Source organism: Lichenostomus cassidix, chromosome 19, assembly GCF_008360975.1.
Source record: "Lichenostomus cassidix isolate B80296 chromosome 19, HeHo_3.0, whole genome shotgun sequence".
Lineage (NCBI taxonomy): Eukaryota > Metazoa > Chordata > Aves > Passeriformes > Meliphagidae > Lichenostomus > Lichenostomus cassidix.
In genome coordinates, this window is record NC_139499.1 from 4,251,326 (window position 1) to 4,268,220 (window position 16,895).

The window sequence follows — 16,895 nt, forward strand, 5'->3', positions numbered from 1 at the left end:
CACCTGGGCTCTTCCCTCACCTCTGTCTTTGCCAAAAGGGGCAGAGGAGGGTCAGCCACTGATGTCTCCTCTGTGGTGAGCAGTGAAAGGATCCAGGGAAGGGCTGGAGCTGTGTTAGGGGAGGTTTATGCTGGGAATCAGGGAAAGGTTCTTCCCCCAGAGGGTGCTGAGCACTGTCCAGGCTCCCCAGGGAATGGGCACAGCCTGAGGCTGCCAGAGCTCCAGGAGGGTTTGGACAATGCTACCAGGGATGCTCAGGATGGGACTGTTGGGGTGTCTGTGCAGGGCCAGGAGCTGGACTGGATGATCTTTGAGTCCCTTCCAGCTCAGGATATTCTGTGATTCTGTGGTTTACAACACACATGGCAAGTAAATACCACACAGTAAACACAGCAGTGGAGTCTAAATGATCCCACACTAAACAAAACTCTGAGAGCTTCCCCTGGCAGCAGCAGATCCTGCTCCAGCTTTTCTGGGACTGGAGCTGAGGCCAGGGTCAGAGCCCTTCCCTCCTGCAGCTCTCCAGACCTCTGATTCCCAATTCTGCTCCTCAGGCTGGAGGCTACTGGGTGACAGCAGCGTTCATCCTCTCCCTGCCTGCTGTCAGCCCTCTGCCTTTCACGTGCTCAAACCCCGCTGTGGAGCTGCACACACAGCCCACTCTAAACAAGCACAATTAATAAAACCTATCTAGCCAACATCTGACTCTCATTAGAGGAAATGTGTTGAAAAAACAGATCCCAGGTTGGCTGTGATTTATGGCTTGGGCCTGCTATCCTTCACGAGCACTGGCGAAAGCTTTTGCAAAGGGCCAGAACATAAACTACTTAAGGAAACTCAGTAACCATGTAAAAAGGCTGGAAGGGTCAGATCAGACAAATTAAAGAGAGGTGGAGATGCAAGCCCAGGCTGGCTGTCCCCCACTGAGGGCCACCTAGGTAGGCACAGGAGATCTGTGTTCATATTTCTGCTGGGGAATTTGACTTGAAATTCCTTCTGTGCCAGTGTCTGAAAGTGTCACTGTTCTTTTTCTGGCTAAACTGTGCATGTGTGTGGCAGTAAGGGGATGGAGGGGTCAGTGGTCTGGTGGTTTCTCTCAAGAGTGTCTAATAAAACATCTCTGGTGCATGAGATCCTGGGTGCTCACTGAGTTAATGGTGCTTCCTACTTCCCTTGGGAGTTTTGAGCTCCATCCTTTTCTCTGTGCAAAGAAATGGGGTTGACTGGGTGAATTTAGCTGACTTCTTCCAGATTTGCTCAGAGACGACTCTGAACTTGTCCTGGAGGAAGGTATCTGCTGAGAAAAGCTGGTCTCCTGCTTGCTTTGACAGACAAAATGTTCTTGCAATGGGACCTGCTCGAGCTATGTGTCACTGATTTTGCCAGGGCAGTGTCCCCAAACCATGCCTGAGGTGGGGCAGGAGCTGCTGCAGTGCTGATGGTGAGCTGCTGCACAGTGAGAGCTATTGTGTTGAGTTTCCTGGAACTGCTGCTGCCTTCCCAGGGCTCCAGCATGGGCTGTTGGCAGCTCTGATTTGCTCCCCCTGCCCTGGGATAACCCAGCTTGTCCTCTTTGTGCATGGCCATGCAATGGATGTGGTGGACTTGATTAGATGGAGAGAGAAGAGCTGCAAGGCAAGTTGTGTTGCAAAAATCAAGTATTTAATTTATTTCACTGTGTATATGTTACATTTGGTCCTTTATCATCCCTTGGCCTTGGATCCTTTACAGGTCCTTTACACTGAGCTAACAATGGATGAAAGGAAAGTGAGACTGGGAGGAGGGAAGTGTGTTGTTTGGAGTCTGAGCAGGTTGAAGCATGAGCTGCAGATGTGATTCTCATGTCCCCAAGCCTGACTGTGTGCTACGCCCCATTGCATTGCAAGGTTGAAGTTTCTTGTAATAGCAAAATATGGTCTTGAAAAAAACTGGCTGCAAAGATTTTATTTGTTTAAACAAAGGCTTTGTGATTCCAGAATTCTCTCCCCTTTCATATGCCATAAACCACCTCCTCCGCCTCCCCTCTGAAACACAAATTTTGGAGCAATCCATCAAGAGAAAGAGAGACAGAGCCTTGATCCCTTGACTTCAGTTGAGCTGTGCAATTTATATCTACTGAGCATCTGGCTGTAGAGAAACCAAAAGCCCTTTTAATATTCTGCAGAGACTCTGGGTATACAAATGAGCGTGGGCTGTCAGAGCTGAGAAATGGGGCAGAGGTGCCAAGAGGTTTCTGTGCCATTTCACACAAAACTGACCTGTGGCTCTGTGGTGAAAGCTGGGCTGGTTCTTTTTTTACTGCCCTCAGTGCCACTGTGATAATTGTGCTGAAATCATTAGAGGCCTGTTGGCATCAGGCTCTTATCACACCTTTCTTGTTATGATTTGAGTGAGGAGTTTGAAGACTTGTGGGGCTTTCAGGCTAGAGAAGCTGAAGTATGCAACTATTTGATAATGAAATTCTGCAAAGGAAAAGTGCCAGGTTAGCAAAGCAGGAATGCCAGGTTAACAAAGTAGGAATGCCAAGTTAACAAAAGAAGAATGCCAGGTTAACAGAGGAGCAATGCCAAGTTAACAAAGGAGGAATGCCAGGTTAGCAAAGCAGGAATGCCAGGTCAGCAAAGTAGGAATTCCAGGTTAACAAAGTAGGAATTCCAGGTTAGCAAAGCAGGAATGCCAGGTTAACAAAGGAGGAATGCCAAGTTAACAAAGTAGGAATGCCAAGTTAACAAAGGAGGAATTCCAGGTTAACAAAGGAGGAATGCCAGGTTAGCAAAGCAGGAATGCCAGGTTAACCAGGGGCCTGAAGTCATCATTCACTGCTGCAGGTCATCACTCACTGGGTCTATCCAGAGTGGAGGCTCAGGCACAGATCTGCTGCCTGTTGGCAATGCTGGAGGCTCAGCCTTTCATCAAAGATGGGCTGAATGTCAGGGCAAAGGGGGTCACAGCTGGCACAGCTGGCTTGTTATTTTCCAGCATCTGGAGTCTTCCACATCTCCTCTGCATTAGAATTTTCCATCCCTCGAGTTTCATTCCAGTGGAGAGGGGGAATGGGAAGGGAGAGATGTGCTGGGACAGGAACAGTGAGACATCATGGAGACAGACTGGGTGTCACAGGATATGCTGGTACTGTCTCATGTTCATTATCTCAATTATTTATCCTCCCTGCTGGAGTGTTTCTAAAACAAATCCTACCATGTGTTTTGAGGTTGGGATTCATGGAGTGAAATCACAACTCCTTTCTCGGAGTTTAGCTGGAAAAATACAAATCTGCCAACTAGGAATAGAAGGGAAATAAACTGTGGTTCTGTGTAGCAACAAGTGATGGATTTCTGCAGATATGGAAAGCGTCTGCTCTGCAGTCCTGGGTCAGAGAGTGTGTGCATTTGCCCCAGTGTTCTATTTGTTCCATGAGAAATAATGATGTGAGATCCTCGAGCTCTTTTTAATAACACAGATTGCTTTCACCCTGATCAGAAAATTCAGCTTCACAGTCCCAGGCCTTGGAACCACCAGCCATCAAGATTAGACACTAAATACTTCAGTGCATCATGGTCAGGGAAGATATTTATTAGCTTGATTTGTCACCACCATTCTCAGGCTTTCTGCAGGGACAGATGTGGACCCCAGACCTTGGACAGTCCCTGCTGTGTTGTGAGGGAGCTTTGAATGGAGTGTCTGACCCTGCAGCCCTGAGCACTCATCCCTCCCTTTGAAAACCTTGTCTGTTGTTGGTCAGATAAATAAATGTCACATGGATTTGTTGGCAGGACTCTTGCCTTAGTAAGATCTTTTGCATTAGGATATCCACTTTCTGGATTATTTAAATGTCTTTTGGGTCCAGGCTAAGTACCTTGGGTGTGGATCTGGGTATCCAGTAATTTCACAATGGAAAGGATCAGAGATCAAATCCAGCTTGAATTTAAGTAGTTCTCTTTCTGACCTGGGCAGTGTTTTCTGCTTGTTTCAACATCACTGACATGAAGATCATATTAGTACAAATCTCACATGCAGTGGCACTGTTGGTTTCTCTCCTCTTATGTCACTTTGTCCATTTAAATCAAACCTTTTCTGCTGCCAATGCACCTGAGAGGGCTCTTTGAGACACTCTTCAAGAGCAGAGAGAGCTGCTGGACTGGTGCTGTCCCTGCATGCTGTCCAGCAGAGATGAGCAGTGTCCTTCCCCTGGGGAGCTGGTTGATTCCCCCCTGTGCAGAGGGGTGGTACAAGCCTTTTTTCATATGGTCTGAACTCTCCAGAGGGACCTAAAATGGTCAGTCCATCTCAGAGATGCAGAGAGATGGTTTTCAGACAGTTCAAGCCAGTCTCTCTAAACCTGTGGGAGTCACTGATGTGTGCAAGCCAGCAGAAGGGAGAACAGGACTCTGTATTTTATTTGCTCTGTAACACGTCTGGTACATCCTTTGGCTCCTGGGAGCACTGGATTTATGCAGTCTTATCTTTCTGTGGGGATGAGCAAGATTAAAAACCTGAAGCCAGTTACACACAGAAACCAATTCCCTGTTTTACACACCACAAGCAGATCCAGACCAAACAACCTCACCCATTTCCCTCCCCATGGGACAGTGCACTTATGGCATTGAATATTCATAGGTCAATTCAAGCCAAAATATATTGCCCAAGATCTACTGCAGAGAATAAAAATAAACAAATGTTATTCTCTGTTGGGTAAAAGAAAGTCCATGTCATTATTGACCCGTGAGGAAATCCCTCCATCTGAGTGTTCCTAAAGCATCAGATGCTTTGTCTGCAAAATGTTGTGTATTATGAGGTGGAAGATCTATGTCTGGCTCCTTTGGGAAGCTACACAGCTCCTCACAGAGGGCCAATGTGAGAATTCCTTTGGAAAGTGGATGCACTGGGTTGCTGTTAGCACTCAAACAATCTTTTTAGCCTGTAAATCACCAGGGTGGAACAGCCCAGCTTCCTGTCCTTCCAAGCTATGCTCTCAAATCTCTGTGTGGCTGAGAGCCATCAGGGCATGCCCTGTGCTCCATAAAGCCAGCAAGTGTCTGGGGCTGGAGGCTGGAGATGTCCCCTGGGGGGTCCTTGTGCAACAGGGGACAAAGTTGTTGGGGGGACAGCTGAGGTGTTGGGGTGATGTTTACTCAGGCCAAAATCCATGTTCACCCATTCCTCACCACAGGGAGGCTTTGGGTTTCCTCAGCATCTCCTGCATCAACCTCAGCCTCAGCTGCACCTGAGTGGTTTATTTAGGAATAACCTGGCTCAGGAATTACAGGTCAACATTCCCAGCCCTGTGGAAACACCAGAGTTAAATCCTTCCTCTGTGGCCAGACAATGAAAACTGGCTCTGGCTCTTAAGGAGCACAAAACACACACAGAGATGTATTTCTCCTCTATGGGATGGGAGATGTGATTCATCACCTGAATATGGATGGTTTTTCCTCTGAAATTCTTCATGCTGCAAGTCATATTCCTTTTTTGAGAACTGCTGTGCTTCAGAAGTCAGGAGAGGTGAGTGGTCCAGCCTGGAAAGCTTCTGAGAGCTGGGAACAGGCAGTTCCACTCTGCTGCAAAGCACTGGGAAAGTGCCTTGTTGATCAGATGTCTGTTCAGGGCTTTATCCTCCTTCACTCACTTTAAAATCACTGAGATGATCCAGAGGCAAAGCAGCAGCCCTTCTGTTTAGATAAGGGATGTCCTTTGGATGCAGCAATCACTTCAACCTGCACTCAGAGCTCATTCTGGCAATGTTTGTTCTCACTGAGGCCTCCTGTCAGGACTCCTTTGGTGGCTGCTGAGTGTCTGCTGCTCCTCTGCAGCAAAGTCAGATGGAAATCACCTCACCCCACAGCTCTGGGCTGTGTCAGCCCTTGGACCTGCCTTGAATTTCCTGGCTGTCACTGGGATGGGTGCTTAGTCTCATTTGTCTGGGAGTGGTAACAGGGCCTGGGAGCCCAGGGATGGAGCAGCACTGCACAGAGATGAGCATTCTGTGTATCCACTGCTTTCCTTGGTATTTTAGCTGGAAAATAGTATAGGAGAGAGTAAAAAATGGAGTAGTGGTTGTGCAGCCTGATGTCCTGTGAGGTGGAGCATGTGCCCCACCAGCTTGCACCAGTGGCAGGACAAGTGTCTCTGCCTGGGACAGCAGGTCATGCTGGCTGGCACCATGAAAAGTCTTAAAACCTGATTTTTATTTCATCTGCCTTCTACATATTGAGAACTTAATTTCACACTCTGCCCCACTAAACATCCCCAAACAAGGTCCATGTTACGTGGCTATGGCAGGTGACCTGTGCAGTGGATTTGAATATTTATTTCCCCCATAACTGATCTTGACTCCCATTTCCATGTGCCTTGGATCAGAGGGATCAGAATGCAGCCATGGATTACCATGGATTACCATGCACACTTTGACATCCCTGTGTTTTGTTCTCTCTAGAATGCATGAACTGCACGAGGCTGGCGGATATGAGTGAGAGGCTGAACACTCTGGAGGCCAAGGTAAGGACCTGCCTTGATTCTTCTGTTTGGCAACAATTTCCAAGAGTTTCTGGGAAAAACATGTCGAGTTGGCAACCCTGGAGAGGTCAGGTTCCTCTGCCCCAGGAAATGAGGCAGCACTGCTGTCCACACGGGTATTTCCTCCCTCTAGCCCTGCTCTTTCCCCTTCCCCTTCCCCTTCCCCTTCCCCTTCCCCTTCATGTGCTGCATCCCTGCTTCAGCCCAGCTCCCCCAAAATAATGCTCAGACCTCAGAAACAAAATGCCCTGTGTTGCCATCATGTTTATTTATCACTGTCTGCTGTCACACCTGCCCTCCCTCCACCCTGCTGTGTTTGTTCACGTGCAACCCAGTCCTGCTTTTTCACCCCTTTTCTGAAGGGTGGGAGGCTCTAGTGCATAGTTTAGTGGAGACAAATATTAGGGGGAGACCTTCACATTGTGGAGGTGTTTTTCCCCTACAAGTTGTTTTAATTTCTACCTACTGGGATTCAGATAAATTGTTCCAGTCTAGCAACAAAGCAGCTGAGTCAGCATTCCCCTTTGATCTGTGGTCCCTCCTGTGACAGCCACTCCTGGCTGTTACTTATCATGCTTTGGTCCCTTTAAGGCATTTACTGCTGTTATTATTCATTAACTGATGCTTATCAATGACATAAAAGAATTTAGGGAGAAACCTTTGTGGAGGGAGGTGGTGGTTGTGTGGTGGTTTTGAGGCCAGTACATGATATTATGGTAATTTGGGAATTGTTTGTGCTGAAATGAAGTCTGGAGCCTCCTCAAAGCCTTCACAGTTATATTTCACTGCAGGAAAATGAAGGGGTGGGGGGGATGAAATTCTGGGGAGCAGAATTGCTGGAGTGGAAACAACTGGTGTAGTGCAAAGGACAGAAGGGAGCTGATTGTGTGAGCAGCAGGAGCTGGCAGGTGGTGTCCTCTGGCAGGGCAGGAGAGAGGAGCTGCTGAGTGACCTCTCTGTGTGCAGTCCTGAATCCAAGTGAGCCACAGGACTGGCCTCAGAGAGATGTGCATCAGCCCTTCCCTCTCAGCCTGGGGCCAGCTGTACCTTTCTTCACTTTCCAGGATTTTCTGTCTGGTTCAGTGGAAAAGGACAAGCAGAGGCTGTCCTGCCATCACTCCCCACTCTGCTGGCCTGTGCTGCTCAGCACCTGTGTGGGTGACAAGGTGTCAAGGCTGGTGGCAGTCTCAGCTGGGCCCTGGCAGGATGCTGGGGTGAAGGAAGGAGGTTCTACCTGCCTAAATCCCCTGGGAAGTCTCAGGCACAGTGTGTCTGTCTCTGATTTAGTGCTGCACTCAGGCCCTTGGTGTTGTTGCTGTGGTGAGTTTCCTTCTGACTTCCCTCTGCTCCCACACAGATCCAAGCTGGAGCAAGGCTCATCAAAGGGGTTTACTTTTACAGAGCAAAATGAGTTATTGCCTTTCTTTTTGAAGTACTAAAACCTCTCCTCTCTGCAAGGAGACCTTCTGCAGCACAGCCCAGCAAGGTCCTTATCAATCTTTTGGCTTCTGCTTTGTTTGAAAAGCTGTGGATGCTGTGCAAAAATTGACTGTAGCAATGAAATGGAGAGTGAAGCAACAGTGCATGACTGCTGCTGCTGTACACAAGAGAAATATGCTGATTCCCCCTTTTTTCAAGGTTAATTTAAGTTCAGTCTGATCTATGTAGCAATCTAATGAACTCAGTTGTTATTATTCAACAATAGCCAGCATCATTAAAAAGGTGCTTACTTTTGTTTGGTATTTTCTGCATTCCTGCTGTGGATTTTGGAGGAAGATCCCTGTTTGGCTGGATGTTTTGGATGTGGAGTTATCTCTCCGCTCTCCAAACTGCCTTCTTGTAATGTCTAATTTCACCACAACAGCCTGAAGCTGTTTTGAGGAAGACAGGAGTGATGGAATGGGCACACACATCTCTGCCAGTGCCAGAGGCTGTTCCCCCCTGGATTTTTGCAGTTTTGTTCTGCTAAGGCAGATGTGGAATTTCATCTTCCCTATGAGCAGGGCTGGACTTTCCTGCTCCCTCTGGAGAGAGCTGAGGCTGAGGGGCATTGCTGATTTTGCTCTTTTGAATTTTAGCCCAGAATGACCAAGGTGAGCTCAGGGGATGGCAATTGGCAAGACCAGCCTGGGGTTTCTTCTCTCCCCACTCCTCTTCAGCTTTTACAGCAGCTCCCCTGAAAACAGGGATATAACCAGCAATGGTCTCATCTTTCTTATTACAGAGGTGAGCTGGTTCATCCAAATTGTAAGATCAGTGCCCAAATGAGGTAATAAAAGTAACCCTCTGATTTTTAGTAATATGAGAGTTGGATCAGAAGGTGAGAAGCAAGAATAAACACAGAGCAATTGGAATGAAAAATTACTCATTAGGGATCAGTGTTTTATTGCCCTTGGGAGGAGAGAGGCTGAGCTGTGGAAGCAGAACCAGCTCTTCACATGCCTCATGCAGTCCTTAGTGCTGCTCTAGGATGTTTTTGGGGCTGTGGCTGTTTGTGCAGGGAGGGAGGTGAAGGCAGATGGAATCAGGTTCCAGCCTCATCTCTTATTTCCAGCAACTACATTATCTCCCCAGGATGGAGTTGGTTTTTCCCCTGTGCTCGATACCAGACCCACTGAGTGCCAGAGATTTGAAACGTTGCTTGATGGTGCTGAGCTTGAAATCTACAGAGCACAGGATCTACGTCAGGGAGGATGGTGTTGACCATCCTGGGGTCCAGGACAAGAAATTGTGCGGGCTGGGAGAAAACTACCTCCTCCCCAAGCCCCAACATGCCAACCCTTATTTCTCTCCTATGACATCTTAGTTTACATCCCCACAACACCCCCTGACCCCACAGGAGCCTCGGTGGTGGGAGGGCAGAACAAACCCTCCTTTTATTTCACAGGAAAGATTTCACTTTGCCAGCACAGCCTCTTCGTGGGGAAGTGTGTTCAGCCCTCCCTGAATTTCCTGAGCCTGGTGCTGCCCTCCTGTGTCACAGCACCGAGCCCAGACAAAATCTGGAGTGGCAGGCAGGGCAGGCAGGGATGCAGGCAGGGCTGGCAGGGATGCAGGGATGCAGGCAGGGCTGGCAGGGATGCAGGCAGAGATGCAGGGGTGCAGGCAGAGATGCAGGGGTGCAGACAAGGTTGCCTTGCAGGCAGCTGCACACCAATTTCTGCTCCTTTTGTCCACCCAGTTTCTCTCAGTAAGCTCCACCGCAGAGCTCTGAGCAGCACAATATTAGTCCCAGGTTTGGGTTGTGGCTGGAGTGCAGCAGTTGATCTGAGCTGATCAAACCCAGCCTTATCTCCTGACACTGCTCTTGCAAAGCTCCTGGCATTTCACTCCCAGCTTTAATGCCTGGAGATAGCATTACATATCCAGTGTCTGACTGATTCATTGTGTGATTGATAAATGACATGCATAGTTCTTGCATGAAAACAGTCCCTGTAATGTGATTCCCCCCACAAAAGATTCTGAAAGTTTTTAAAGGAAGTCTTTGTACCCTGCACAGAATTTGATCAATACATTGCTATTTTTCTGAAATCAGCCCATTTATTTAGGACAGATTACCAGCACCTTTACTACCCCATGTTTTTGGATGATAAAGGATCATTACTTGGAGTTTTAATGTGATCATTGTATAAAATCTTTCTGTATCTCCCTCTTCTTCCAGGCAGCTACATGAAATACTGGCAGCTGTCTGGGATGTTTTATGGAGTTTGTCTTTTCTTTCTCTGGTAGACAATAAAACAATTCCCTGCTGTAGGGGAGAAATATTTGGAAGATAGCAAATGTTTCATGGTGCTGTGACATGGCTGAGAGATTGGGAGGGGAGCTAGAGCTGCTTGGCTGTGAGGCTGCTGCTGGTTCTGCAGGGTGGACATGAGCAGTTGCTTGATACTTCAAATACTTCCATGGATTTTCCGTGTTCTGGGTGTGATACCCACCAGCAGTTATTGCCTTTCTTTTCTGAACAGGAAGGTGTCTTACTTATTAATCCCTAAAATTTCCTAATGGCCCTGTGCAGAATCTGCTTCTCCAGCTCCAGCAGTACACTGAATTTAAGGAGAATTTGGGCTGTTTCACAGGTAGCTATATAACAACTGGCTGCTTTCTGGTAGCAGTAACAACCTGGAATCAATCCCTGTAAAATTTCTAATTTAACACTGAGCTTCTGTAGGTCAATTAATGACTCAAATGTCCCTAAGAAAAAAAATGCAACTTCCTAACTGATTCTTACAAGGAGGGACCATGAATCAAAACTGGGTGGGCAAACTGAATTTTGTGTAACTTTTCATCTATCTCTTGGTTTTTTGCTGATCTGCAATAATCCTGATGATGAGGCAGTTAGGATATTGACCCTTCTCTCATCTGGGCATCCTGCTGTCTTTCAGAATGACAGTAAAAATCCTTTCCTTCTCAAGTCTTGTAATTTTTGGACCTTATTTCTTATCACTGTTGGATTGAAGGAGCAATCTGTCCCCTAAGACCATTCCACGTGTTTGGCCAATGCTGTAAATAATTTGCCAGGACAACAAAAAGGCTGCAAAGGCCTCCTCATCCACCATTCCCTCCCACAAAGTCTTTTAGTTACAAGTTTGGCATTTTTAGTCAAATGGATTTAATATTTTCAAAAAGCAACTTTGAAAAATTCTCTTTTCCTGACATGCAACTGGAGTTTGCCAAGCAAATCCTGTGTCTGCGTTAGGAGATGCTTTTGGTGTGTTTAATACCTGGGAACATTGCTTACAAACTTTGATTTTCTAAAGAGAAATAGATTTGTGGACAAACAGTAGGTTTGTGAGGAGCCCAAGGGATGTGCTCAGATCCTTTTGTAATTCTGTGTCCAAACATTCAAACTTCCACTTGATTTTAATCAGAAATTCTAGTGGAGCTTCATAAGGAAAGTACCACTGTAAGATAAAAAGCACTGTGGGTCCTTTTTCTTTTACCTTGCACTGAGGTGAGCCAGGAAAGGCTCAATCCCCTCATCTTTTCCCTTGTGCTGCTCTCTCCTGGCAGCTTTTAGGGATCCATGGAGGAGAAGAGGCATCTGAGCCTGTTTGGGGTAAATCCCTGAGCTCCTCACCAGGGCGGAAGCAGAGCTGATCCCAAAGCCACTGCTGGGCACAGGGTCAACATTGAGTTCACCTCAGGCTGGCCTGGCTCCATGTCCCTGGCATTCCCACATCCCCAGCAGGTCACAACAATCCCTGGGGCAGAAGAATGATGGGATTTTGAGGGTGGAAGGTTATAGCTCACATGTATTTTTATCAGGTGATTTAAAGGAACAATGGGAAACCTGATTTCCCTCTGAGCTCCTTTGTGTGCAGGGCATGGAAGGATTGCTGGATCCTTTCCACATCTGGATCCTTGGGGTGCCAGCTGGGGCAGGCTGGAGGCTCAGCAGCAGAGTCAATCCCACTGGGGAGCACTTTCAGAGGAGCTCCCTGGGTGCCTCACAGACCTTCACCAGCCCTTCCCTCCCAGCAAAGCCTCGAGGGTGTGAGGAGCTGCTGAACAGTGTCTGTGTTTGATCTGAACTGGGAGGACAGCCTGTGCTTTTGTGTCTTCTCTGCCCTGATTCCCCTCCAGAAGGTACCTGCTGAGACAACAGTTGCATTTTCCATCTTGTTTTTTAAATCCTGTAGAACTTTTTGTAGAAAGAGCAAGAATTGTGCTGTTGTGGTTTGGTAGAAGCCTTTGGTCCATGTTTCTGCCTTCCATGCATCATCTGATGACATAAACCTCACCTTTTGCTCTGCACTGAGTCACTACGATGACATCAGCTATTGCTCCCCCCATAATTTATCAATGCAACAAAAACTCCTCCATGTTTAATTATCTTGTCCTTTTGGCCAAAGCCTCTGAGATGTTATGAGGATGAAGTCACCCAGGTTCTCTCTGGGCACCACCAGATTTTGGTGGACACTTACTGGATGTCTTTTGGCTTTGGAAGCCAAGCCCTTGTGTCTGTGCTGTGTTCACAGGTCCCACATTGCTGCAAGAGAGAGACCATTCTCCATCCCATTTTGTAAAACTCCCTGTTTGGGTCTGTCTTGATGAATGATTAAAAAAACTCTTCTATTGCCAAATAATTTGCTACGAAGAAAGATATGTCCAACAAGTTATGCAATTACCATTATTAATCAGCTTGTGTCTCTACAAGATCAAGGGAATCTTACTTTACACTGGAATTTTTAGCTGATGAGCTGGATTCATGCAGTTTCTTTTCCTCCTCTTTAGAGAGCAATGGAAGGGAGTTCATTCCACCAATGCTTCAGGAGACCAAATATCCCCTGTTTATTAATTAATAATATCCATCTGGATTTTTATCCAAAGGAAAAGCATTCAGAGCCCTGTCATATCAACTTTTAAATCTTTGGAAGCCTGGCTGCTCTTCCCTTGTTTCTAGCACCTACCTAGTTACAGGACATCAGGAATGTGAGCAGAGGACAGATGATGGGAGGAGGCCACGTTTGTGAAATCTCTTTTTTGATGAGTGGGAACAACAAAAATAGGATTCTGGAAAGCCACTACAAGCCAAAAAAATAGTCCTCTGACACCGAACATCTCAAGAAGATGAGAACCATCCTCCCATTTCCATTGTCCCTGGCCTAAGCTTTTGGTCTGACGCAAGAAATGTGGTATTTGTCTGAAGCTGAGAAAGTTTATGCTGGCAAATGGAAAAGGAGGAGGTGGGTTGAGTAAGCTGGGATTGAGCTCTGGGCACACAACGCTCTGTCCCCGTGGAGGGCTGGGATCCATAGCCAGGCTTGGAGCCCTGGGAGAGGAGCAGGAGCCAAACCATGCCCAGGGGAGCCCTGGTGAGTCCTGCAGGAGCAGCCTCTGGCACTGCCCCTGAGCCTTGGCCAGGGCAGGAGTGTTCCCTGCATTCCCCAATGTTCACATGGCTCCTGCATGGGGCTGACAGCAGATGTGGAGCTCTTCCAGTGCTCCTGACCCAGTCTGGAACCAGAGACAAACCCCTGGGACCTCTCTTGCTAGAGGCTCCAGTTCAACACAGCCATTTAGGCTCAGATTTGAGTTTTTCCTTCCATACATGCAGAAAGACAAAAGTTTGAGTGTTTTGCTGAGTTGAGGATGTACTTCAACCCAAACTGCACACTGCAAGGTAGGGAGGAAAGGGTTTTTTATATCCTGCAGGGATTTGCTGCTCTGGCACCACAGGCAGCAACCACTGTCCTCCTGTGTGCCTGCCTGGTTGGCTGGTGAGTGACATCACCCATGGCAGCAAGATATATTTAATTTATCTGGTGACATGAGGATGTTTTCTGCCTCCATTCTTCAAGGAGGCAGAACTTTTGTGTTGGAAGGAGTAACAGCAACACAGGTGGGCACTGCTTGCGATGGAGATTCCCAGTGAAAATCAAATGTTCTTCCTTTGGTGTTATCCCTCTCTCTACCTCAACCTTATTGACTAGAAAATACCAAGATTTTAGTGCTGAGACTTTAATACACTGCACATTTTGCTAATTTTCTTTCTGGCTATGAGCCTCTGTGGTATCATTTTCCAGCAGTTTACTCAGAGGGCTTGAAACATTCTTTTTTTTTGTTTAATGAAAGTGGGAATTCTCCTCAAGTCCCCTGACTATGGCAATGGCAGCCTTAAGAAAAACAGAACGTGACAGAAAATGGATGAATGGCTCCAGTGCTATGGCAATAATGTGTAAGGAGCCCATTTGTGCTCTGTGCTGTGTGAGCTGTGAGAGGACACTCCTTGTTGAAAGAGCTGTGTGTAGTTTGAGATTTTTGAATGTGACTAAATCCCTTGTGCTTCTCCTTCTTTAGTTTGGCTGTGTGCATCTCACGGCTGTGAGAGCTCTCTTCTTTCTGCTTTATTTCTTTTGGGCATTTCTTCAGTCCTAATCATAAAAACTAGAATTTCTCAGCAATTTCAAGTCTGGAGACTTCCTGACCTCTATCATTTCGTGCCCAGGGAAAATAAACTTGTTACTATGGTTTGAGCCTTAATGACTGCAAAGTATATATAGTCAATTTATAACGGCGCATACTGGATTATCCTGTGCATGCCTTCACAGCTTTTACAGCATTTATCAGCAGAGCTCTCATTTAAAACATGTTGTTTTAATGAAAAGGATACCGTTGCCACCGTTTTGTGTTGATTATGTGGTAACACATTTTTATTATCACCCATAAAAATGATTTGGAGCCGTTCCACTCCAGATGCGACCTTCGGCAGCGCCGTGCTCGCGCCGCCCGCGAGGACCACAGACCCCTGTGGTTTGCTGAGCCCTGACCGTGGTGCAGGGATTTAATATCCCTGTTCCCACAGCTCTGCAAAACGCTGGCCAACACAGCCCCTGTGTGCCTCTGCCTTGCAGCAGGAGCATCCCAGCCCTGCCCTGGCTGCAGCCCCTCTGATTTGCCACCTCCGGGGTTAGTTCTGCCTCTCTGCCCGAGCACAGCTTGGCAACATCCAGGTGTTTGTTGGGGAAGTAAAAGGATGATATAATAAATAATAGAAAGGGATTTGGGAAAGATTTTCAGCTCACACTGGAGTCCCATGGCAATGGGAGTTGAGCACAGTTATGGTAAGGCACACGCTGAAGTGTTTGTTGAACTGATAACACGTTTCCTGGAAAGTCTGACAAATAAATCATTGGGTAGGAGCACAGGGTGCAAAAGGCAGATGGAACTGATTCCTTCCTCACCTGGCATCAGGCAAACCCGGTGAAGAAAAGCATTGTGACCTTTTTTGCTGTACTCACAAAGCAGGACTCTGGATCTATAAATAAAGATCCTTGCAATAAAGGAAGAATTTTGCTTGTTTGCAAGAGTGAGGTTCAGTTCCCTTGCCCTTAACCCAGCTCCCAGTTTAATTAGTTTCTGATTCACCCCCGTCAGGCCAGTACATTCTGCAGGAAGTTCATCATTTCTGGCGCTGCTGCAGTACTGGCTCTCACCAGGCCTTGCAATAAAGAAGTGATAAACCTTGTAATAATTGCAAGTTAAAAACAAACAAGCGGAGCCAAGTCACTCTCATTTATAATTGCACTGTGACTTCATTATGTAAAGACAACACAGCGTGTAAAAGCTGAAACTTCTAGGGATTTAATGGAAAGTTTGAGCCATATTCCCTTTTATTTCCCTTATCCCTAAATCAGTATTGCTTAGGTGGTTTTCGAGCAGGAAAAGATGATGCTGTAACAAACCTCAGTGTTGCATGCTTAGAAAAATGTTCCCCCATAGCCACGTTAGAGACCAACTCCCAGCTCCATAGAGGCCACCAGTGACCAGGGAGCACAGCCTGAGGAACAGCCTGAATCATGTGGGGAAAGTGGGGTCACTTTGCCAAGGAGTGAAGGCTGTAAATGTCCCAAACAGCTCAGGGATGCCTGTTGGGATGTGGCTTTATTTGAAGGTCGTGTGTTTGCAAGGCATAGAAACAGCTGTGAGTTTTAATAATATCCTATTACTTCTAAGCAGAGCTCTTCGAGGAAATAGCCTGATTTTTTTGTTATTTGCTTCAAAGTCAGAGCACTTCAACCCTTCAAAGCTTCATCTTCTCCATTGGCTTTAATTTGGTCCGTATTTGTGCTTTTACAAGTAGTACTTGTGCACAGTTTGCTGCCCTGGGCCTGCAGGTACAGCCCTTCACCTCCTGCCAGCTCTCAGTAATCTCTGATCTCCTGACTCTGGGTTTGAACCCGTGGCCCAGGAAATGCTGTGTCCCCTGACACCAGCTTTGCTCCCTGGCTTCATGTTTCCCTCCAGGGACACAATCCCATGTGAGGCTGAGTCCCTCTGGAGGCAGTGAAATCATCTCCAAGGAGGGATGTGGGACCCACTTGCAATTAAGAGCAGCTTCCCACACTAATTGCTGCTCATTTCCAAAAATCCAATAAAGCTTTAACACCAAAATCCCATGGTCTGTCAGCAGAGTTATTCCCAGCTCCTGCTGCCAAGGAGAGGAGTTTCAGGACCTCCTCAGGGAGTGAGACCATGCATGAAACCATCCAGATCTCATATCTCAGATCCTGGGATGCTGAGTTGGAAGGAACCCTCGAGGACCACCAAGTCCAGCTCTCAAGGACCCACCTGGCAACTGACCCCACATCTCTGGGGTTGTGAGCACTGTGAGATCCAGCTGACCCTCTTTGTGTTCCCCACCCTGCCCAGATCCTGCTGCTGGAGGCTGCAGAGAGAAGCCCAGCCCTGGAGAACAACCTGCCCATCACTGGCACCACAGCCACGTGGTACGAGGAGCTGCTGCCCGATGCCTTCCCCCTGCTCAACCCCGGCACTGTCCTCAGGAAAACCGTGGGATCTGCTGGTAAGCATGCCCTGCTCTCCACCCAACCACCCAGCCTGGGTACACAGCTCTTTTGGGGTAGCTAGAAAGGAGTTTG

At 47.3% G+C, this 16,895-nt stretch overlaps 1 protein-coding gene across 10 annotated transcripts in view; it reads left to right on the forward strand.

The window, feature by feature from the left end:
• COL26A1 (collagen type XXVI alpha 1 chain) overlaps positions 1-16,895 on the forward strand; it is a 164,703-nt gene that overhangs the window by 118,827 nt on the left and 28,981 nt on the right. For all 10 annotated transcript variants that reach the window (XM_085078310.1, XM_085078303.1, XM_085078301.1 and 7 more), the window contains 2 exons: positions 6,434-6,495; positions 16,666-16,819. In XM_085078310.1, the coding sequence (XP_084934436.1) occupies positions 6,434-6,495; positions 16,666-16,819 (216 nt within the window). The remainder of the gene's footprint in view (positions 1-6,433; positions 6,496-16,665; positions 16,820-16,895) is intronic.